Source organism: Panthera tigris, chromosome A1 (genome assembly GCF_018350195.1).
Source record: "Panthera tigris isolate Pti1 chromosome A1, P.tigris_Pti1_mat1.1, whole genome shotgun sequence".
Classification (NCBI taxonomy): domain Eukaryota; kingdom Metazoa; phylum Chordata; class Mammalia; order Carnivora; family Felidae; genus Panthera; species Panthera tigris.
Window position 1 is genome coordinate 66,257,956 of NC_056660.1, and position 25,660 is coordinate 66,283,615.

General features: G+C 41.5%; 1 protein-coding gene across 14 annotated transcripts in view; it reads right to left on the reverse strand.

Moving 5' to 3' along the window:
* Positions 1–3,439: 3,439 nt before the first annotated feature.
* ABCC4 (ATP binding cassette subfamily C member 4) overlaps positions 3,440–25,660 on the reverse strand; it is a 286,538-nt gene continuing 264,317 nt past the window's right edge. For 13 of the 14 annotated variants that reach the window (XM_042979281.1, XM_042979303.1, XM_042979308.1 and 10 more), the window contains 2 exons: positions 17,820–17,954; positions 3,440–5,251 (listed from right to left, as the gene is read on the reverse strand). In XM_042979281.1, coding sequence (XP_042835215.1) covers positions 5,144–5,251; positions 17,820–17,954 — 243 coding nt within the window. In that variant the 3' untranslated portion in view covers positions 3,440–5,143. The remainder of the gene's footprint in view (positions 5,252–17,819; positions 17,955–25,660) is intronic. The other variant, XM_042979258.1, reaches the window with a different exon arrangement.

Genomic DNA, 25,660 nt, shown 5'->3' on the forward strand with positions numbered 1-25,660 from the left:
GACCACACACTGTGTCACATAGTTAAGCCTTTGCAAGAGCCCTCTGAGAAATGTACCATCCCCAATTTTACCAAGGAATTGAAGCATAGCATGTTGTTTCCTGACCGTAAGATCCCACAACGAGCAGGCAGAACTCCTATCCAAACCCAGACTGCCAACGTGCAGACAAGACAGTATTTGAACCTGGAAGACTGTCTCCAGAGCTTGTGCTGGTTTCAATTATATGTGAAGTAAGAAGTTCGTTTTAGGCCATCAGATGAGGACCTCCTCAAATATACCTTCTACATACAGTCTACAAACCTATCTTCATCCACACCTACCTTGCTCTCCTCTCTCGGTGGAAGAGGGGACCCTCTTCTTATACAAGGTCAATGAGTCCAGCCTGTTTCTTTGGATGCTCTTGGCCCAACAATCACCCCAACCCAAGCAACTATACAAGGGCAGGAAACACATCCACTTTACAGATGAAGCAGCTGAGGTTCAGAGAGGCTGAGAAACCCAAGCATGTAAGTAAGGCCACCTGGCTACAGGGTGACCATATCCCATCTTTGTCAAGGATGGTGCTAATTTACTGCCCTAGCACCTTCTGTATCAGAGAACCAAAGTGCAACATGTATCAAAAGAGACTCCAGTACTTGATTAGATTTTTGGGATTTATTTATTTTATTTATTTATTTATTTACATAGATTTCACACCTAGTGTGGAGCCCAACTCGGGGCTTGAACTCATGACCCCTGAGATCAAGACCTAAGCTGAGATCAAGAGTCAGACACTTAACTGACTGAGCCACCCAGGTGCCCCATGAGAGTTAATGTTTCTTGTTCAACAAGAAAGGAGTGAAAATTATTGGTTATATATATATATATATATATATATATATATATATATATATACTTTAACATTTATTTCTAAATTCCCAAATAAAATACAAAATGTAAAGAAAGACTTTGTGTGTGAATGTGGTTATCCTTTAAAATACTCAATTTGATAAGGATCAAAACACCCAATAAAACACATATTTTGTGGAAGCGAATCCACGAATTTATTGCAATTTTTGAGAAAACCTATGACTATTTTTCAGCCTGTACTTGTGGAATGATGTGGTCTTATAACTTTCTGATGGAGAATATAATTTCCTTTTATGGACACACAATCAATTTTCAATGAAAGATCTTTTGAGAATTCACTCTGTCACTAAACATGGGTTAACCATTAACACGGCTTTTAGGATTTTTGTTGTGTTAATTTGAACTTTTAGTTTTCCTCATTCCAAGTGAAAGATGTCTTTCCTTTTAGTCAACTGTGAACTACATTAGAGGGATTTTACAATTTATTCTTGAGAAGTGGTGTCTTGAATGCCCTAAGTTTTCTAGGGTAAAGATGTATCTCGAAAACCCTCCAAAACACAATTGTGGAAAGTGACTTTACACATTCAGGTGCTAAATTTCACACACTTCAAGGCATAAGATTCTGAACATGATTAAACTTCAGAATTAGATAGGAAACAAAATACTCAGGAATCTTTAGTCAAACCCTCCGTAAAAACAAAAAACAAAAAAACAACAGATTTTCATCAGCTCACACAGGGACAGGGTAACCAGCTAAGTTAATCATTACCTAACCAAATTATCACAATTCTTAACAAGTCTAATTCACTGCATTGAATTGATTGAAATAGTTCCTTAATAAGTTCAGGCAGCAACCACTTATGGTGTTAGGAAACTTTCGGAAGCAATGGGTAAGCCACCTATGGCATAGACTGTGGTGATGTCTTTAAGAGTGTAGACTTATCTCCAAACTCATCAAGTTGTACACATTCAATATGTACAGTTTTTATGTCAATCATACCTCAATAAAGTGGTTTTTAAAAAAGAACCCAGAAAAATCTTACAGTTCCTTTTTTTAAATTTCCCCTGAAATTGGAGATGAAGTGAGGTTTAGCTTATTAATTAGCCACAGAAAATATAGACCCTGACCTCTCATGTACCAAGAGCTTCAAATGAGGCCATTAGCTATGGGCCACAGGACAAGGTGTCAACAGCCTCTTATCCTAAGCACTCAGCATAAGTAATTTCCCAGATGCAGGTTAGCTACTGGATTTGAATGATATTCTAAAAGAAAAACAAGGCTGAGAATTTTCCTTTTTGAATTGCAAAATGGCACATGCAACAGAAGAGTGCAGAAAATAAATGAAGAACCCAATACTGATCTAACCACCACGTGGCCAAAAAAAAAAAAAAAAAAAAAAGAACAGAAAGAAATACCCTAGAAGCTCCCTTTTTACTTCTCCCAATTACCAACATCTTCTGCCTTCCCAAAGCAACTGTTAGGCTTTAAACAGTATAAACTATGTTGGAACTTTGTGTAAATGGAGTTATATTGTTTTGGGGCAGGCTTAAATTTTTGAGGTTCACCTGTGTCACTGATGTAATTTAATTGCTTTAGTTGGTGTGGAGTATTTTATCGCATCAGTTTATTCTCTTTTTGCTGTTGATGGGCATTTGGATTATTTCCACTTTGGGGCTACTAGGAATTGTACTTCCAGGAACGTCCTCGAACACACCTCTTAGAGCATACGTGTGTGGACCACAGGGTATGCAGCTTGAGTAAATGCCATCAAAGTGTTTTCCCAAGTTTTTTCAAGATACACTTTTTTTATACACACTTTTATATGAGAGTTCCCATTGCTCCAGTGGCACCCCTTCGGTAGTCTTTTAAATTTTAGCCGTGCTCATGGGTGTTTTGTGCTATGTCACTGTGGTCTTAATTTGCATTTCCCTGGTAACCAATAAGAGTAAGCACTTTTCCAATTATTGGTCACTTGGATATTCTCTTTTGCAAAGTGCCTATTTAAGTCTCTTGTCCATTTCTCTAATTGGGCTTTCTGTGTTTTTCTTAATGAGCTCTAGGAGTACTTGATGTTCTTCAGCACTGGTTTCTCAATCAGAACCATCCGTAGGCCTTGTTAAGACACAGATTACTGGTCCACAGCACCACAGTTTCTGATTCAGTAGATCTGGGATGAGACACAAGAACGTGCATTTCTGACAAGTTCCCAGGTGATGCTGATGCTGCTGGTCCAGGGAACCACACTTTGAGAACCCGTGTTCTACAGTGTTTTAATGTAGCAGCAATAAATGTTTCCTGTGAGTTCAGTGCAAAGTCACCTTCAAACAACAAAAACCTCAACAATTTAATACTTGCTCCAGCCTAGGGCATAAGCTAATACGGTCTCCCTTCCTGGGTGAGAGTACACCTAGGCTTGCCTCAAGGGCCGCCTGAAACCCACCTGTCTACTTAGAATACGTGCTACGTCTAGTTAGCTGAGAGAACCAGTTGATAATGAAGCTATTTTTCGATCTCTGGAAAACTTGTGGGCTTTCAACAGCAAGAACACGAGTCAGTAATCCCTCCAAGAACAAAACACAGATCTCTGAATGGAGATGAAAACGGTCATTTATTTCAACTGAATTTTGTTTCATTAAAAAAATTCTATGATGACACTGAAATAGAAATAAAATAGAAACATGTTTTTTTTAAACTGTCCTTAACCTCTAAAGACCAAATAAGCACATACACATTTGCAGTGTCTCCCATTGTTTCAACAAGCCTCATAACTATCACTGTTGCCATTTCAGTGTCATGAAATACTATCCATGACTATTAACTTACTGGCTTACTGAACTAAACATTAACCATATTATTTCTAAATACAAAGAGTCAAATAGATACTGCACTCAAATTTTGTGTAGTTTGCCTTGAGTGCTTTTTAAGGCTTGACGCTACAAACCATTTGTTTCTTTAAAGAGTCTGAAAATCTACAATATGAGAGCATAAATATGAATGTATGCAACTTGAGGGTGGTTACACCTTATTCTTGAGGTCACGAGAGTCCAACTTAAAACCACAACAGTAAAACCTCTAGCAATCTGAACTCACATACCACAGCCACCGTCAAGAAAAACTAAAGACCCGTGGTTCAAATAAAGTGCAGCAGGCCTTAGGAAGTACAGTGGTTTGCTGACTCACTCATCAGAGAGACTTAAACAAAGTGCTATTAGTGGTCCGAGGGAAAAGAACCTGGGCAGGTTCATAAAAGGGAGCCTGCTGGATACAGCCTGAGAGTACACTGCACAATTACAGCCACTGTTTGTGATGATTTTCGGTTTTTCTCACCAAGTCAGGAGAGCTCGTACACACAGTGGAGACGGGATTTCAATAAACGCTAAGCCAAAAGGCTTATAGTCAATAGTCCGTCCGTTATTAGTAAACCAGGAATTCAAATGAGACTCCTATGCTGTAGTCCAGAATTACAGCTCGTGTTTTGGTCTTTTTTGAAACGATCTCCATAATGACGGCAGTTACCATGTCAGAGTCCTGCAAATCTAGAAGATGATCAATGATCACATTTGTGTCCTTCATTATCAAATCACCTACATGGCCATGGCTCCAATTCTGAGGAAGCATTATTTTCTCTTCCTTGCCTTTCAGAACATATAATTAAATACTACCCTCCTGTATTTTAAGCATGTATCTTTTTTAGAGGGGGGTAGACTCTATCTACTATAATGTCACTTAAGATAAAGTTTATTTTTGGTTTTTCCTATTAGATTTAGCTGTACTATTTCAACCAGAGGCCTTTAGGGAGAAGTAATGGATCCTAGTTACGTTAAAAAAAAAAAAAAGTGGCGAGACAAAATGGCAACTTCACACAGTCTTCAAGTAAATAGAATCCCTGATGTAACTGGAAAGTTATATAGAATTTGGGCCGGTAAAAAAAAAAAAAAGAAAGAAAGAAAAAAGTCTGTGACAACTTTGTCTTAGGCCTTACAAAATGAGCTTTGGCTCTGAAGTCTCTTAAGGCACCAAACCTGGTAGACAGCTTTTAGTGGTGTCCTGCACCTGTGATTTGGATAAGAAAAAAAAAAAAAAAAAAAAAAAAAAATACAGCATATAAATAAAAAAATAGTAAATCATCCTGCTAGAGTTTGAAATCGTTGGGTGAAGTTGGAGGGGCACTCCAAATAAACACCTTGCACGTGTAAATATTTTTTGCTAGTGTAAAAAAAGTACAAGAGAACTGACCCAGTACAAAAACTATTAGAAAAATGCCTCTGGAATAGACTTGATGCTGTGGTGCAATCACAGTGCTGTTTCAAAAATCGTAAAGGCTGAGGGCTGTCCGTTGGAAGCGTTCAGAGCCACATGGCCATTGTGAGTAAGATCTGGATAGTTCCTTTTGAAGTACACCTGTAAAAAAAGAACAACAACAAAAAAGGTATAAAAAGAACACGTTTAGAGATTTTCAAGCCCTCCTCCCCAGGTCAATGCATTTCCATGTCTATTTCTTCACGTGAAGTGAATCACATCACGACTGGAGTAAAATTTTAAAAAACAGGGGACAGGTTGCCTGGGTGACTCAGTCGATTGAGCGTCCTTCTCTCGGTTTCGGCTCGGGTCACGATCTCACGGTTCCTGCGTTCGAGCCCTGTGTCAGGCTCTGTCACGCTGACAGTATGGAGCCTGCTTGGGATTCTCTCTCTCCTTCTCTCTCTGCCCCTCCCTGCTCGTGTACATGCTCTCTCTCTCAAAATAAATAGACTTAAAAAAATAATGAAAATAAAAACAATACCATAAAAAAACAAACAAACCCACAACAGTGATATATTCCTTCTGTGAAGAAAGCAGCCCTATTAATGCCCTCAGCAGGGCGGGGGCTTAATGTCAAACAACCTGTAGATCCACTTTGGTTCTGATCGTTCTGATTCGTAGATATGTTTTATCACTACATTAAATTGATAAAGCAAAATCATTTTACTGACTCAAAACCTGAAGATAAATTAAAAACAGGGTGACAAAGGCTGGGGAATATAGCGTCTGCACGAGGGTTTCTCATTTTCACACATAAAATGAGCACAATAGATTTGGATGTTAATATCAGGTTGTAATCCCTATATTTTATAAACTCTGATTGACAAGCATTGAAATGCTGGCGTATATGTATGAAATATCCCCGCGTTTAATTTGTGCGGCAGAGCAGTTATAGGGCCTATAGAAATGTGATCTGTGGATAGTGGGCCACAATAATGAAAAGAGAAGCAAAAGCTTTAACAATGACTCAACCAAGCATCTTCTCTAAAATGTAAGATGATACCAAATAATAGGACAGTTCTTTGCCAGGCCTTTGAGTTCTTGAATTCTACCAATTTCTAGCTGAACTAGAAGAGATACAGGTTTTCTGATAAATGTATAATCAGAACATAAAGGGAATGAAATGCTGTCAAGTTTCTCTGTTCCACAATCATCGGTTTTTAGTAGCTGTATCATATCTCGGTTCCTTGACAGATGCGCGTAACAAAATGAAATAATGTCAAGACTTGTGAGCTCTTATCTCAAAATGTGTTTGGGTGAAAAAGGACTTCAAATGTAATTTTTTTTTTCCCAAAGAAGAATGTGAAAAGTTTTGTTTGAGTCTTTAAAACAGAAAATGTACCATCTATCTGAGGCTGACACGTGTCATGAGCTGGGTCTCTTAAGTCACACGATTCCGGATCTATTTTACAACACCTGGCTCCAAATATATGTGTGGATGCTATCAACAAAGTTATCATGGGAGAGAAGGGGCTTCACATACAAAAAGGAAAATTGCTGGGACATCTACCTTCAGATTAAGTGTACTTTCTTTTTCTCTTACTGCTTACAGACTTGCTACTCCAAAACTAACATTACATATGAAATACTGTATATTAAAATGTCACTGAAGGAGTAAAATGAGGCCTTCTCCAAGAACGTTTGGACTTCACTGGGTGAAATCTGAAGTTATTTCCATTATAACACAAGTATTTAAAAAAAATACCTTTGGGGGGTGTTAATTAAAAAAATTTTTTTTAATTTAAAGCTATCAATATTTTGTACAGTTATAGATTTATGCACTCCCAAAAAAGAGGTATCTTGTTGAAACTAAAAACAACCAGAAGAATAAAAGTACCTTTTCATTTTCTACTGCTTGGTAGTCCTCTCCAAAAAAGCCAATTCCTTTCCCTATCACCCTCTGAATGTAATTTTTTATACAGGAAAGTCATTATTGGCAATGCTTCACTGAAATGGTCTTAGCTTCATAGTCTGAGACACCTAAAACTAAATCCTGAAAGCGAGCTTCCTGTGTATAAAATCCTTGATTTGACCCTTCTTCTTCTGTGTTGACACGGCCGGGAATACACTGCAGCTAACAGCACACGCGAGAGAGGAGCCCTCCTCTTCCCGGGTTATGAAGGGTGCGGGTTATGAAAGCAGTTGGGTGACGGGTCCCCGTGCCGTAGGCTCAGCCTAGGATGGGGAGGTCCATCTCCATCCGCTCTTCCTGGGACTCACTGTTGACCCTGGAGAAATCACTCAAGTCCTCTCCATACCGGCGGCCTCACCTGTCAGGTGAGACAGTGACTTACCTCATAGGAACTAATTACTGGCTACAAACTGCAGACTGAAGTGAAGTGGTGGGTGTGATTACGAAGCCGCTCCGAGAAGTGGCTCCTCGGTCACAGAAGGTAGCAGCATCACCCGCTTAAATGATGAAAACAAAACAGCTGGGAGGCCCTTTGTGGCTGTTTTGGTTTTATCTTTACAGAACCCGAGTTGGAGCCGAGACACCTTTAATTCGGTGAATATGGTCACCGGGGAGGCAGAAAGACAGTTAACAGACTACGAAAGGGGGCACTTGGGTGGCTCGGTTGGTTAAGCGGCTCTTGATTTCGGCTCAGGTGGTGATCTCATGGTCTGTGGGTTCGAGCCCCACGCTGGGCTGACAGTGACACACTGACACACGCTGACAGTGTGGAGCCTGAATGGGATTCTCTCTCTCTCTCTCTGCCTCCCTCCCACTCAAAAGAAATAAACTTAAAAAAAAAAACAAAACGCCTATGACAGTTGATATTCACTAACTGTTGACTTTGAGCAGACACTTGGGCTCTTGGGTGTCAATTCCTCCATTTGTTATAAGGGGCAATAATGCCAGTTTAATACAGTTGTGAGTTAAAAGGAACAATACCATATAAGTTAAAGATCAGGGCAAGCAGACCGTATGCCCAGTGAGTACTGGGCTTCTTGTCCCTCTTCCCCTCTTTCTCTTGGGTCTGGTTCATTACAGTTGCTCTAACGGAGGCTCAAACAAGGTGTAGTAATGGACGCTGGCTTGTCAATAAAGCAACCATCACGGAATTAGATCTTACTAAAAGCAACAGAGCAATAAAAGCTGCCCATGCATGAGTGAAGGCCAGCAAGTGACCTTTCATTTACATTGGTTCAATATGGTGATTTCTGGCTCCAGACTCTTGCCAGTTCACTCTCACTAAACTGTACGGCCCTAGCTCAATTTTGGTAACTCTCAAACTCATCTTTACGGCAGGCCTAACTCTGGTTAGGTACACGCTGGCAGGTCTGTCGTTGAGGTTAAAGAGTACCGGAGAGTTAGAGAAGACCTCTGCTTTTAAGATAACAGAAATGGATTTTTCCCTCCCCTTAATCGTCTCAGAAATCACCCTAAACAGCAAGGATACCGCGAGATAAAAAAGAAGCCCATCTTTAATGAAATCAGGACTCATCTGAAATCCCAAATGGCAAGATATCCGGATGGGCTGCCATATGCAACTGGATCCAGTGGGGCTGTGGTAAGACAGAGAGGAAGTAGCTAGCGGAGATCTCAGCAATCATGGGAGAGCACAGTTGTCCAACTAACTGGCAAATTCTAAGGTGAGTCAATGAGGAATGTACAGAATCCCCATCTTTGCCTGAAGCATATACACTGATGAGGCCCTAGGAGAAGGGAGATACTGACATGCAAGTAACTGCCCATCTCAGCAGGCTAGGGAGGAGGACAGGCTAAATGAACACGCATCTTCAATTTCTCTCTCTTGCTTATACTCTCTCTCTCTCTCTCTCTCTCTCTCTCTCTCTCTCCCTCTGTCATAAGGAACTTCTACGTTAAGCAGACAGAATTCCCTTTAGCCTGAAATAATGCCCTAGCCACCATCATCCTATAAAAATATAGTCTAGGAAAAACTCACTTAATTCAAAGATGAGTGGTAGGAATAACAACAACAACAACAACCAACAACATTATAGTAGTAGTACAGGATCTGTAAAATACACAGTGAGGAAAAGGAACAAGATAACCACATGTCAAATAAATACTCACTGAACAAACGGAAATTGTGAAAAAAATATAATGTAATACACTCAAAGAAAATACAGAACAATCAACCTGTGGACAACAGAAATTTGAACGTTTGGAAATGTGGCACAGCAACACGAGACGATGAAGCAGGAGCTGACTGGGGCCACGACTGGAATGGAGGAGAACAGGGAAGCATCACAGAAAGGGCAGCTGTGTGAACGCAGCACAGAGTAGTTCAGCAACCACTGGAGAAACAGGATGAGACGCAGGGGACAGAATTGAGAAAGCAAGCATAATTAGAAGTTAATAAAGAATTAAAGGGGTGCCTGGGTAGCTCTGTCAGTTAAGCATCTAGACTTCAGCTCAGATCATGATCTCACAGTTCACGAGTTTGAGCCTCACGTCGGGCTCTGGCAGCTCGGAGCCTGGAGCCTGCTTCGGATTCTGTGTCTCCCTCTCTCTCTGCCCCTCCCCAGCTCGTGCTCTGTCTCTGTCTCTCTCTCTCTCTCAAAAATAAAATCATTAAAAAAATAAAATAATTAAAAAGGATCAAGGAGAAAATAGCTTTATAACATAAAGAACAAACAACATATACATGATAGATATGTGTAAAGAGGAGACTCCAATCAAAGAAAGAGAACTTCAAAGCTATAATTCCAGTAACTTCCAGAAATAAAAGACGTAAAGCTAGGGAACAAAAGGGTACATCATACCCTAGGAAAAACTAACAGCCTTCAAAATTGAGAAAGAGTCCTTTGGGCTTCAGGAAAGAAGATCAAGTTAAGTCTAACTTGACCGCTCCATATGAATAAACAATGAGAGAACCCTTAGAGCAAAGTTTATAGCATACTAAGTGAAAGAAAGTGGGACCCAAGAATTTTATAGCCAAAGCATTTAAATTAGAGGTGCAGCAAATTATATATGTATATGTACAAATATATATATGTGTGTGTGTATATATATATATACACACACACACATATACATATACATATACATATACATATACACACACACACAGTTAAGTCAGGGGGATTCTAACTCCAACGAACCCTCCTTTAAGATGGTACAGAGCACTGTTTTCCAACCTTTTGTTTTGACTGTCACCCACAGTAGTAAGTACATTTTTTTTTTTAACGTTTGAGAGCAAGCACATGCACAAGTGAGCACATGTGTGCACATGAACAGGAGAAGGACAGAGAGGAGACAGAGAGAATCCCAAGTAGAACCCAACACAGGGCCTGATCTCACAAGCCATGAGATCAGGAGTAAGTACATTTCATACTACATTGAGACTCAGTACAGACCCAAGAAATATTTACTATCACTATGACAGTTACACTGTTCTTTTCTTTCCATTCCATTCTTTTCTCATTTTTTTACTTTTATTTTTTTATTTTAGAGAGTATGAAAGGGGGAGAGGGGGAGAGGGACAGAGGGAGAAAGAGGGATCTTAAGCAGGCTCCACACTCAGTTCAGCATGGAACCCAATGCTGGCCTTAATCTCACGGCCCTGGGATCATGATATGAGCCCAAATCAAGAGTTGGATGCTCAACCGACTGAGCCACTTAGGCGCCCCTCTACCTCATTTCTTAATACATGCAGGTCATGACTGATGAAACAGATTTCATAACTCCACAACCGGATCACAACCCAAAGTCTGAAAAACAACATACTAGAAGACAGAGTTTAGCTAACTAAGAGAGAAAGTAGCATTTAAAACAAGTAAGCAATGGGGCGCCTGGGTGGCTCAGTCGGTTGAGCATCTGACTGTGGCTCAGGTCATGATCTCGCGGTCCGTGAGTTCGAGCCCCACATTGGGCTCTGTGCTGACAGCTCAGAGCCTGGAGCCTGTTTCAGATTCTATGTCTCCTTCTCTCTCTGACCCTCCCCCATTCATGTTCTGTCTCTCTTTGTCTCAAAAATAAATAAACGTTAAAAAAAATTAAAAAAAAAATAAAACAAGTAAGCAAGTAAAATAAAAAGGCTTAAGTATTTTTAAAGATTTGACAGTAAACAGTATAAGGAAAACTAAACAACAAAAATCTGGTGGGAGCACAGGGAGAGAGGGAAGAGATGTTGTCATTGTTCATAATGGGGAATCAATAATAATAAAGTGTTCCCAGGAGAAATGAAAGGTACACACATAAAACAATGAGCAAAGAAAAATAAATAGAGGCACCTGGCTGGCTTAGTCAGTAGAGATTGAGACTCTTGATCTTGGGGTTGTGTTCCAGCCTCATGTTGGGTAGAGATCAATTAATTTTTTTTAATCTTAAAAAAAATGCATACTAATTAAAAGGTTAAAAAAAAAGGAACACTAAAAGCTGAAAACATAATAGAAGTATGGTGATTCTCAATAAATGTAAATGGACTAAACTCATCTGTTAAAAAAAGGAGGACTAAGATTAAATCTCAGAGCTAACTGAACTATATGCCATTTTCAGGAAATATTTCTGTAATCTGATACTAAAAGACTAAGATATACCAGGTGAATGAAAACAAAGGGAAAAGCAGGAGACTCAACTGGAATTTTGAATCAGCTTGCCTGCATTCAGGGCCAGGTGCATTAAATGAAGCCAAGAAAGAAAAGCACTTTAAAATAGAAGAAAATATAATTCACAGTGAAGACCCAAGTCAAGAATATCTGTGGACTAAAAAATGAGAACATAAAAATTAAAAACCAAAATGACAAGCAAAGCAAAAATGACAAGAACTATAAAGTGAAAGGTTGTAATAATATAAGACTAACATAATGTGTCACATCAAATGGACCAAAATAAGGAGAAGATCTAAATAATTACTAAAGTAAATCTAATTAAAAGTCATTAAATGCTATACTGTAAATAAACACTAATCCATCTTTTTAAACACGTGAAAAACATTCACAAAAGTTGACTATGCACTAGAACACAAGAAAAGTATTAACAAATACTGTTTCTGGGGGGAAACAGCATAGACAACTCTATGATCACAAGGCAATGCAAATCAACACTGATGAGTAAACTAGAAAACATAAAAAAAAACCAAAACCCCACCACCAGGAAGTTTTAAAGGCCCCTTTCTCAATTTTTGAACCAAAGAGAAAATTGAAAATAAAATTTTAGGGGCACCTGGGTGGTCAGTCGGTTAAGTGTCCAACTTCGACTCAGGTCATGATCTCACAGTTCATGGGTTCAAGCCCCACATCGGGCTCTGTGCTGACAGCTCAGAGCCTGAAGCCTGCTTTGAATTCTGTGTCTCCCTCTCTCTCTCTCTCTGCTCCTCCCCCACTCATGCTCTGTCTCTCTCTAAAAAATTAAAAAAAAAAAAAAAAGAAAACAAAACTTTAGATTTGTATTTGAAAACTTAACTATGACAAAAGCACTGCATACCAGAACCCAGTAGCGTATAACATAGCATATAGCTAGAACAGTCTTCTGAGAAAAGTTGACTGCCTTAAAATATTTATATTAATGAACAAGAACGAATGAAAACAAATGCATTCAAGAAACCACAATAAAATAAACCAAAGATGGTATTAACACATATAAAAGCAGAAAGTGATAAACTGGAACACAGAGTACAAGAATCAGTAAGTAAATCTACCAGCTCATTCTTTGGGAAAAGAAAACTAAACTGTAACAACTTAATTAGAAGGAAAAAATGGGGAGAAGAGAGTGGAGAAAGCATAAATACTATGTAGCCATTAAAAAGAATGACATAACCAGGGCGCCTGGGTGGCTCAGTCGGTTAAGCATCTGACTCTTGATTTTGGCTCAGGTCATGATCTCACGGTTTGGAAGTTCAAACCCCACATCGAGGCCTCCGTGAGATTCTCTCTCTCTTTCTCTCTGTTCTTCCCCCACTTGTGCTCTCTCTTTCTCAAAACAAATCAACTTTTAAAAAAAGATAATTATATGCATTGATATAATATGAGATACATTAACTGAAAGAAGTAAGAAACAGCTGTCACTTGTGCTCACAAAACAGAAAGTATATATGCACAAGTCTGTGTTGACAAATGGGCTATATCAGCAGAAGGGTCAACACAGGTGTCAGGGCTCTGTCCTGAAGAGTGGGTGGATGACGTACCTTTTATTTATAAGCTAAAACAATCATTTTAAAAAACTGTGAAGTTTTTGAGTTTTATAGCATTAGTTTATATCATCTGTTAAAAAAAACTTATTACTAAAAACAAATTTAGAGTCTCTAAAGCTTACCTAGGAGAACTTTGGGTACTTCATTTGTTATTTTAGGGAGGTAATGGTTCAATCCACAGCCTTTAAAAAACCAATCCCCTTTCGTTGTTGAGAGGGAAAACTCTTGTATTTGTAAAAGGCTCGGCATTCTTCAAAGCAGGTAAGCATACAGTGTCTCATCTGATCCTTGTAGCTAGGCCTTGCTGTAACCCCAGCACAAGTGAGGAACGGGCAGCTCAGAGACCTCAGGAGACATACGGGGCCATGGGGCTGCTAAGCGTTTCTACCAATTCAAACTGGTCCAGGCTCCTAGAACACAGGATTATCAGGATTTCCTAACTTTGGGGTTACAGCTGGTGATTTCACCAATAGATAAAATGGCACCTGTTATATACTGGGAACAAAGGAACTCCAAAAAACCTCAATTAGGTCTGCTTCATCATGGAGGAGAATGAATGACAAGATTCACCTCGGTTATGGGCTGAACTGTGTCCCCTCGAGATTTGTATGTTGAAGTCCTAAGCCCTCAGTGTCTCAGAATGTGATTGTATGTGGAGATAGGGTCAGTTAAGTTAAAATGAGGTCACAGAGGTGGGTCCTAATCTAATCTGACTGGTGCCCTTGTATGAGGACTTTAGCACTCAGGCACACACAGAGGGCAGACCACACTAAGACAAAGAAGATGGTCATCGACAAGCCAAGGAGCGATATTTCAGAGGAAACCAACCCTGTCGATACCTTGATTTCAAAACTCTAGCTTCCAGAACCGTGAGGAACAAATTGTTGTGGTTTTAAGACACCTATTCTGTATACTTTGATGGGGTAGCCCCTAGAAGACTAACGCACCTCCCCGCTTTATGTACCTAAAAAGTACTTTCTCTACCATTCCACAGATCATCTCTGAGGGTCAACGAGAGTAATTACGCTTGCCTATACCAACATTTGAAGAGAAACAACTACGTGGTCAAGACAACGTTGACGTGGAAGTACCTTTTTCTAGATGTTGCATTTTCTTTTCAAAGAAACGAATTCCAACCTGTCAGGAGCCGAAAGCTTGTTAACTTACACCCATCTTCCTACTGTCACCATTCTCAGTGATGCTTTGATATTTGATGGCTACACATTTAAAAAGTTGACAATCTGACAGCCTGCTCTAAGACGTCCAAGCATGTGCAGAAGTAATGTCAAGAAGATACTCAACTGGGATACGTATTTCCTTATGTCTTTCCAGAGAGGTGACCTGAGCCTCTGAGATCCCAGAGGGATGTGCTGCCATTATGTAAACCTGGCCCCACATTGGATTCCACATGAGAAAAGGAGCAGGGTTTTGAAATTGGACATGTGGACCACAGCAACTCTCAGCTTCACCCAGCAATTAGCCCTCTGCTCTCCACTGACCAGCTCTGTGACCTTAGGTGAGTCCTCAATCCAGTCTCCTTGTCCATGAAGTGGGATAAGAAAGAACCACCAGGGGGGCGCCTGGGTGGCTCGGTCGGTTAAGCGTCCGACTTCGGCTCAGGTCATGATCTCATGGTCCGTGAGTTCGAGCCCCGCGTCGGGCTCTGTGCTGACCGCTCAGAGCCTGGAGCCTGTTTCAGATTCTGTGTCTCCCTCTCTCTCTCTGCCCCTCCCCTGTTCATGCTCTGTCTCTCTCTGTCTCAAAAATAAATAAACGTTTAAAAAAAAAAAAAAAAAAAAAAAAGAAAGAACCACCAGGAGGATTAAGTGAACTCACACATGTGAGAACCACGTAAGATAAATGATACAGAGCTATACGAATGTAGCACCGTTAATATTGCTATGTTAGGTGCAAGATTACAGGACCAGGAATCCCAAGGTTTCTAATTGCAACCTCTGAGCATTTCTGTACGTATGTCACACTTGGTTAAAACATTTCTTAAAAGAGCAGATGTCTAATTCTGTGTCTGTTGCAAATGAGAGCTAACGTAAGTTATCTATATATAGGACCACCTTACTTCTAAGGGGCCTTAGCTTCCTATTTGTAAAAAGAGGGTGTTGAACTATACCATCTTCTGTTATCTGGACCCATCTGTGATTTATTTGTCATTACTCAACGCCTTGATGATACACAATGATAACAGATTTTTAAAACGGAGGCTTTGACACGTAGGTGGGGACACATCTGTTTGATGTGAAATGCCTGAGGTCAGAGAACAAAGGGGTTTGTAAGATTCCTGGCTGTTTTACGAGCAGATTATACAGGGGATCCCCAATGACTGACTGCCTGGGTCTTCCGAGGGAAGAAGCACCGACTGGGAGACATCCAGTTGGTGAAAGTCTCTGCATTTCAGCCCTGAAAGCAGTACACTGGCTTCTCTACATTCATGTACAATGGAAGTACTTATGAAAAGTTCAGAATTCAGATTTCCTCATCCCTGACCCTGGGTGTAAACTCTGATTCTGCCAATTATCCAGCCAGCTGTGTGACTCTGAGCAATTTCCTTCCCCTCTCAAAGTCTCAGCCTTTTTTTTTTTTTAATGTTTATTTTTGAGAGACAGACAGTGCAAGTGGGGAGGGGCAGAGAGAGAAGGAGACACAGAATCCAAAGCAGGCTCCAGGCTGTCAGCACAGAGCCCAATGTGAGGCTCGAACCCACGAACTGTGGGATCATGACCTGAGCTGAAGTCGGATGCTTAACCGACTGAGCCACGCAGGCGCCCTTCAGATTCCCAGCCTCTTACACCGGCACCAAGACAAGAGAACCTACATTACACACGATGAGTGTCAGAGCCTCATCCCGCACCTCCAAATTGCTCAGCACATAAACAGAGCATCTCTGCTCTTCTCAGCTCTTGGGTTTATTATACTGGGGATATCTAAGAAATACTTCTGACATGTTTGTTAGTCCCCAGCACGATACTGCGGGCACACATACACATTTACCGAACGGTTTTTGAGGATGAAGCAGCATTTGAAGAAATGTTCTACGAATGGTGGCAGTTACAGCTCTTTATTTCTGAGTTGGAGGGATGAGACGAAACAGTGACAGAAGAGAACTTAAGCTGTGTTTTGGATAAATCTCTCACACACAAGGGCTGTTAGATACCAGGACAGATTTTCTCCTGTTGTGTTTAATAGATACTTAAGATATTACACAAGTAATTTTCTCTTGCAGTGAAAATCTGGGAAATGCAGAAAAGGATGAACATAAAAATGCACCTATGATTATAATGCCCAGGGAGAAATAGTTCTGATGGGGAGCTTCAAGACTACTGATCCCATGCCATCCCAACCACACACCTCAAGGGGCAAGAACACCTGACTTCCCTTTCTTCCTTCCATCAAGCCAACTCCCACCTTGTATCAGAAAGAGTTACAGGTGGCTGCAGGACATTGGCTAAGTCCCTTAAGCCAGGCCGCAGTTTTCACATCACACGTGTAGAATGAGAAAATACATTACTTATTGGAAAGATACCAGATAATCTGAATTTTTTTAAAATTTATTTTAATATATGAAATTTATTGTCAAATTGGTTTCCATACAACACCCAGTGCTCATCCCAAAAGATGCCCTCTTCAATACCCTTCACCCACCCTCCCCTCCCTCCCACCCCCGACTCTGAATGTTATTCACTGAACATCAGCACCACGTATAGTGCTTAGTACTTGCACACACAGCATCTCTGTGAAAATGCTTTGTACATCTCCAAGCACCACTCAGACTATAGCGTTAAGGTGGCAGAGATTCTTTTTTTTTTTTTTTTAATTTTAATGTTTATTTTTGGGAGAGCGAGCGAGCAAGCATGAGCCTGGCGCCCCAAGGTAACATAGATTCTTGATCATCCCAATGACCGTTTCATCATCTAGAAGGCAGAGGAAGCACAAGGGGGTAACTAGGCCTTCTTCTAAACCACCACGAATTAGGGAGAAACCTGGGCAAGAAGTGTATCATGTGGTTTTCTTTGCAAATTATAAAACAGAAAAGCAACCTACACATTTCCCTGCTAGATATTTCTAGACCCAATGGACAACATCCCACATTCTTTTTTTCTAAAAACTCTCAAAATTTCCTGGATGTGCCTTGACCGTATTTGCAACTCAAATGTGAGCGCCGATTAGAATGAAATGTAACAGGCCTGCAAAATGTGGAAGTTCTGTGCCACATGAGAATCTGAAAGCATGGAGTTCAACATGTGACACCTCTCTAGAATTGGATCTCTCGCTCCTCTTGGGCACAGGTGCTTGCGCCCCGCAGCGCCCCCACGTGCCTGCGCACGCGAGCATGCGCACCTGGGGCACCCCCACTCCCCCACCGATTCTGCCCATTCTCAGCAGACCTGACTTCAACCTGGGACGTGTTGTTAAGACCCAGTCGTGAAGCGTTGTCTCCGAAGGCTTATAATTGAGAAGGGCACAGGGTGCTTGTTAGAGCACCCCTCGTGCCAGATTGCGAGGAGTGAAGGGCTGAGATGAGCTTTAATTACCGCTCCTCACGGCCCGCTTACCTGTTTTGCTGTTTCGATGAGGGCAGCGGCTTCTGCCTGGCCCAGCTGCTGCACCATCTTGTAAAACAGGCTCTCTTCATTCTGCAGCAAAACATACGGTTCATCATATTCTTTCAGTCTTCCTGAATCCAAAACCTGTTAATCAGCAGAAAGAAACCCATTAGCACACAATGTTTTGCAGTAACATATTATAAGCCAGACAATATTTCGGAAAGGGGCCGGAGAAGGAGAATAGAGAGAATCCATTTGGGTGGTAGGCCTGCCTGGTGTTTAAACGGTTTGATTACCCTGTTTTACTAGGCAGACAAAGGCCTAGCCCGACCTTTTATTATTATAATGTTATAGGAAAGGAAGAAAATGAAAGTTTTAGACTATGATTATGGGCACTCAGCAGTCCTGTGGCGTTTTATATTCTGCCAAAGGCTTTTGGGGTTGTTATTAGTGCTTTTAGCTCTCAGACTCTGAGCTTTGAGGGTTATTTATACATACATTCAGAGTTGGGAAATTTCTTGATTTAGGAAAATCAAACTCAATTTATGAAAAAGTAGGGTGATGTCATCCAGGCCAGACGGCAGTGACCTGAGAGCAAATTAGCTGCTAAGCTGGTCTGACAGAATCTGAGCAATATCTGGAAAAGGAGTAAATGCTTCTGGAATTTCTTTAGGGTCCTGGAATATGTCAGCTGGTAAGAGGGGACAAAATACCCGTCAGCGAGATTAAGGTGCGCCCTGAAGTTGGCTTTGGTGGGAGCTTATTATTCTGGGAGTGAAAGGCTGGCTAAAAGAGCTGCTCCCTAAGCAGCTTTAGCATAATTGCTCTGCACAGAAGAAATCTCTAGAAATCCAATTTTCTCTCTGGATAAGACTAAAGAAGTAATTAAGAAATTGAGCTCCAAATTCCAGCGATCATGGCCTGCACAGCACACGGGGGCAGCCCAATCTCAATTGTAGAGGATCTGAGTATCTGTTTGCACAAGTATCTTTCCTGCTTCCTTTTCTCTTTCTTCGGCTGCCTGCCTTTCAAGCCATTTTATTGCTCATTAATATGTCCACTAATTGGAAACTGAAAGGGAGAGGAAGGGGCTCTTAACTCTGCATTTCTACTTATTAGTAGCTCTGGTTAATGGTTTGGGAGGGAAGAAAAGAGTCTGAAACCATTGGCCCAGATGATGTACCTAGGAAAACAGTTCTGATGTTAAGTGGTGCTTAGTTCTTCATTTAGGCTGTATTCAGAGTAAATTTATCTTAAGGGAATATGCTGAAACTCTTAAGCCGGACACGGGCTGTTTGTCCACATCTAGGTATTGCAGTTAATTCCGTCCCGTGGTGTTTAATCGGAAACATTTATTAAGTCTCATAACGGGCATTTTCCTGTTAATCTTGTGTTTACTACTGTGAATCACTGCTAAGGGCAGTTTTCTCAAAAGAGTTCAAGAATAATTGAATCTGTCACATCCACATAATAATTAAAACGTCCTATAATTTGGCATCCAATTTAGATGCCCCAAATGTGTAATTTTACTTAAGCATAGCATTACAGAGCATAGCCACTCCTCCTGATGTTGAAGAAGAAGAAAAAAAACCAATTTTAAAATACAGGTTTCTCTCATGCTGAAGACTAAGTAAATAAGCGAATCAAATTACTTCATACAATGAAGAACCTGATATTCTGCAAAAGCAACAACTTTTAAAAATCACCAGAGCTGGTGGAAAAGGAGTTCTCCAACTATCAAGACTGTATGCAATTTTTAATGGAATGAAACTATTTACTGATATTTTGTCCTTGTCCAACTTCCTACTTTATTCAAATTTGAATGAACAGCACATTTTTCCATTTTCTCTCCTACCGTCTGAAAACACACAAATGCCACTAGATGAGCAGTTCTCAGAATTGACCAGTGTCTGAAAAGGCAGAGCCAGAAAAAAATTAATGCTCTTAAAAAGCAATAGAGTTAACAATATAAATGACCAAAAGATTTATTTTGGTCAAAATACTTTGAGCCTTATGAGTATTAAATATAAATGCAATTTAACAAAGAATGACTACCTTAAGATAATATTTTAGAAAGTCACCTCGTAACTAAAATCGTGGTCTTTTGAATTTGGAAAAGAAGAAAATAGCTGTGGATTGAACACTCATTGTACTACATGCTTTGTAGACATTGCTGTTAATTCTCAAGGTATACAGGGTACATAATGTCCTTCCTCCCTTCCTCCCTCCCTCCCTGCCACCCACCACCTATTTATCATTTTTTCCTTCTTAACCTCCATTCTCCCATCCATCCATCCAGGAAATACTGACACCTAATATCAAAGCACTGTTTTAAGAATAGGAGATTCAAAGATGAGCAAGATACATTCTGTCCAGAAATTCACAGAGATGAAGACTGAGGGTGCAGAAGTGTTAAGTAACTTAGCTGAGGCTACGGAATCAGTAGATGGCGGAAGTGGGATCCAAACACAGGTCCGAACCCCTATTCTTTCCATGTGCGTTCCCAGAGAAAGACATTTAGATTACTTATTATCAGATACAATATAAGGGAGATGAGAATTTTAACTTCAATTTTCTTTTTTTTTCCCTAATGTTTATGAGAGAGAGAGAGAGAGAGAGAGCGCGCGCGCGTGAATATGGGAGGGGTGGATAGACAGACACAGAATCCGAAGCAGGCTCCAGGCTCTGAGCTGTTGGCACAGACCCCCAATGTGGGGCTTGAACTCATGAGCTGTGAGATCATGACCAGAGCTGAAATCGGATGCTTAACCGACTGAGCCACCCAGGCGCCCCTAACTTCAATTTTCTAAGATACCTTTCTATATGTATAACACCTTACATTAACTTTGTATAACTTAAGAAAATATGCCTATAAATGTAAACATTCCCCACTGCATTATTATACTTGGGGCTCACATTATTTACTGTGTGCCTGGTAGACACAAAAAAAGAAAACCAATTTTATTAAACTTTCAGGATTAATAAAGAACAAGTAATATGTGGCAAAAACACATTTGAGGAAAATAAGTAAACTTTCATTAATTCCTGAATTTGTTCAGCAAACATTTATGGCATACTTAAGTGCATTCGTGTCATCATGACAGATGCTGGAGAAGAGGCAAAAGAGATTTAAGCCACAGCCCCTGACATTCGGGAGCCTATACTAAGAGAGAGAAGAAAGACTGCCAGTGTCTATACTGGAAGAAGAAAAAAAAAAAAAAGCACTGGCAGAAACAAGAGTGTGGAGCCGCCAGGACTCAGGCCAGGCGCTACAGAGCCCCTCGGGGCGCAGACTGAGAAAAGTCCTGGAACAGAACTGTACACATTTTGCCTTTACATTTACTGGTTTGAGCAAAGATTCCAGGTCTTTTATGATAACTGCACACAAAGCAACTCCAATTTTTAAAAAATGTTTATTTAGTTTGAGAGAGCGAGCAAGCACACACATGCTCACACACAAGCACGGGAGGGACAGGGAGAGAAGGAGACAGAGAATTCCAAGCTGGCTCCACACTGTCAGCGCAGAGCCCAACACGGGGCTAGACCTCAGGAGATCTCACGAACCTTGAGATCATGACCTGAGCCAAAATCAAGAGTCGGACGCTGAGCCACACAGGCGCCCCTCCAAATTTTCTTTATGTACAGAAAAACAGGTATAATTTTGAGTTTTTATCTTTAACATCTTCCGTAACTGTAAGGCTCCTGTGATCTCCCGCTGTGCCCCCTATAACCCAAGTTAAACTACAAATGAAACCACACATTCAAACTGGTGTGAGAGCAATCCTATGGTGCCGGGATCTCTCCAGGAACACCAACCTCAAATCACTCGCGTGCTCTCGCTGGTTAAGGAAAAATCCATTATATTGGATGAGTCAGTCAGTTACATAAACTCCATGAAGATGTGCTTATCAGGCCTGTGTATCTGCAGATATGGCAGGGAGCTGTCCTAGATATAAAAATTAAATGGACCCATTGCAAAATAATCTAATCCATTTTAAACACCAGGATGCTGTATCAGTGATGGTGGGGTGGCTGCTGGGAGAGGCGGGTGTGGAGGGGGTGTGCAGGGCAGGGTGGAAGAAACCTGACAACAGGAAAGAGATGCCTGGAAGTTTTCGATCGGCAATAAGCAACAGAGGCAGATCCCACTTAACAGCAAGCAGAGTGGGAAGATCTGAGTTTCAGACATCTGCTTTTGGTGGCCTGGAGACAAAGGGGCATAGGGACAGTTCTCCAAGCTTGGGAGTTGGGTTGGGTCCCTCACCGGTAAGGTGGATGGCTGTGAGGTTCTCTGTGATAAGATACGGTGGCAAGTGTTACTCAAAACCCTCTCTTAGGTCTTGAAATGGTCAGTCATTGTGACTTGGGGAAGATGAAGGCCAGGTCACAGCGACTGCCACAGCGGCTCCCCAAATTCCTGCTATTGTATGGAAGCACACACCTCCTTTCCCAAAGTATTTCTTCTTCCGGATTGTGCTTTCAACCTTCATGTTAGTTATTTTTCCCTCTGAAAACATGAGTGGAAATCTCCTGGTGTATTTTTTTTAAGGAGCTTTTCTCTTCTGTGACGTTCTGAGATACAGGCTTATCAAAAGTTCCATGAAGTTGAAAAATTGAATTTAAATAAAACTCCAGGTGTTTGTGCTCTGAGGTGTGTTTGTGCTCTCCCAGGTGGGTATGGTACAGCAGTGTGTGGGTTTGATTTCTCTGGGGAAAACTCTACTGAAAAGAGGCTTGAGTTTAGGATGAGAGGTAAAGATTAGAAAACTGTAAGGTGGCCCATAAGCAGAGAGGTGGAATCTGGGTTTCTCAGCCCCGGCTTTCCTTCTCCAGACCCCCTAAGTCCTGGGAGTGAAAATGCTGAGCAGAGACGCAGTGTTGTTGCACCAGCTGTATGTCTGCCGGTGTTTCCTTCGCTGCTGCTACCAGGGAGAATCCGGGGGTGCAGTGAGGACTGAGGGGACACAGAGACGAGAGAAAAACGCTGTGCCACTGGCTGAAGAGACGGCAGGTCACAAGTAACCAGCTAATCCTAAAACTACAGGGAAGAGCTGTCTTTAACGCAGAGACAGTGGTGAGTATTAGGAGAAAGAGGATTTCTAATTTGTCTGTCTTGCTCCACTGTTTTGTGGCAACTGAGCAAATGAGGAAGATTAAATTAGCTGTCATTATGACTACATCATGTTTAATAAAGTTAAAATTGAGAGAACATCTTTGTAAAATAGAATTCTAAGCCTAACACATTAATGGCGCTTAATGAACCAAAACTGGGTAAATCCCTTTGGAGAGCCAACACATAAACAAAGCTATTAATTAGGTCACAGTTGTTTCCCAACAAGCCTTTTGTTTGATTTACTTACAGTAAACAAAACCATATCCATACGTCTTTGTGCAGAAGTATTCACCAGTGCAACAAAATGTAATTATTACACCGTGAGCGCGTGCAATTACACGACTTTACGATGACAAGGCTGTGGTTATGCCCTTCATTAGCATCCGTCACTTCCCCAGCCCCTCCGTGAGCGACCGCCACCCTCTGGAGCAGGAGGCCTTGCTGCTGAGTGACTCGTCTTTATGTCCCTAAAGCTTTCAGAATAACAGAACAGATGATCACTTGCTTTTGGAAAGGAAATGGGTATTTCTAAAGCCAGCAAGAAAAAAAAAAGATTGCTCCAAAAATCAAAGGTTCAAGAAGGAACATTATTTATGGTGTTTTGCTAGACTAAAAGCCAACTAGCAATCAGAAGTTCTAGAATAAAACAGAAGGCTTCTCCCTGGAGTGGATGGAACACAGAGGACGATTCCCTGACGATGAACGAGAGAATGCGTGCCACTTGGATCCCCTGAGGTCTGATCCTGCCATTCCCTGTCAAAAGAGTCAGCAAACCAAAACCAGTTCTGACCAAGATGTAAGCAGGTGGCCAAGTTCACCTGCCCGTGATGTCCCTGACAAGCTCTCGGGGGGGGGGGGGGGGGGGGGGCCTGGACTGAAGTCCCTCATCACTGGAGCTGGGAGTGGGAGCAGCAGCCCCACAGGAACACGCAGAGCCCACCATGGAAAGTAAGGTCCTTCCCAGCAATGGTCACAGACTCTAAAAGGAACCCTGTGCTTCCTGTCTCCAAACTGACTTCTCCCTCAGTCTCCCCAACTCCTCCAAATCTCAGGCCCCTTCCCTCACACCCCAGGCTCCACCCATCACATCGTCATTTACCTGCTCTTAATCCAACCATCTCACCATTTCCACTGCTGGCGCCTTAGTCTAAGCCACCAACATCCAGCTGAACCAAAAGACAAACGACAGTTTTAATAAGCGATTTTAACTCTCTCTTTAAGGAAAGAAAGAGAACACAGCAGGGCCAGGTTCAAAAGGATGGGAGGGGCTGTAAACTGCTTTGCAAAACCACATTAAGGATTTGGACAAAGACCCCTGGCCCAGAGAGAAAAATCTAAGCTTCTTGAAATTTATCAGGAGATACTCATAAGGGAAGCATTAAACACACAGACATACTTTGCTAACGGCAATGAGGCGCACTGGTTAAGGGGATACTCAAGCTCACATGTGTGGGTCAAATGCTGATGGGTAATGCAAATGGGTAAGGCTTAGGAATGACCAAAAACAAGATTTAGGAATGACCAGCTGACGAGTCTGTCAAATTCTGTCCTTCTCTGCTGTTTCCCTAAACGATCCCGCATCCCAAGGTGGCAGTATTTCTAAGAATGAGATGATAAAAAGAAGCTACTACCACCAAAATGTTGTAATACCAAAACCTTGAAATAAATCTATACGGTACATTTAGGAGCAAAGGTTTGATGTGAAGGTGCTCTTCACTGAGCTGGAGATTAAGCCAGCTTTCTGCTACTGCAACCAAAGCCTGGTAAAGCACTTCAAACAGGGAAAATTCTAGCATCATTCACTTACTGTGGAAAAAGGAGGCTTCTGGGGACCATCTGTGAAATACAAAGCCGAGAGACAAGAACAAAGTGACAGGTAGCAAGTAGAAATCAAAGGTTATTTTTCCAGTTTCCATTCAAACGGAAGGAATAAGGATGCTACCAATGCCACACAACGTATCTGGAATCTAAGAGTCACTGTCCCGCCATCATGGAATGTCACATGGTCACTCACAAAAGTCTGCTGGAGTGGCTTGCTTCCTAGTTCTAGGTGTCCTAGTCCACACCAGCCATGCTGCCCGAAGCCTACAGCATCCCTTTGGTTGGGAACACCCAGCTCCTGTTGTCAACCTCATCGGAGCTCATTCCTGCACAATGTCTAGGCCTGGGGAGCGCCAAGGTTGAAGGCACCGCTTCACTGTGGAGAGTCCGGTTATCTTCTCACTGCCCCCACTGATGATCCCGTCTGACAATGCATGTGAAACGGGGTGGGAGGGAATATTCCAGAAACTGCCCAAAGAGTCAAAAGGGACATCTCTGTTTTCACTGGACATAAGGAAGCTTGGATATTACTGCTTATTACTGATTACTAACCTGTTTAGTACAGATCATCAAAAACTTGGTTAACCCTATCTGTTGCCTCTCACACGCTGTGTAGGCCTTCTTTATTTACTTCCTCACCACTAATCAAAGCACCACCAGATACTGTGGTGTCTGGTAACAACGGTCAGCATCCATGAGACAGGTGAAAATCAGCCTGTTGCCATGGACTGGGAATTACCCTGAAAATAATACGTGCATTCCTTGGGCTTATTTGTAGCCAAAGGGTTTTCCTTTGAGGCATGGCCTCCTTATCATTTCATAAAACCACATCCTAAGATAACTGAAACTGAGCAAGCAAAAGAGGGAAAAGAGAAGAAAAAACATAGGATAGGGTGAGAGAAAAGGGAGGGAGGAT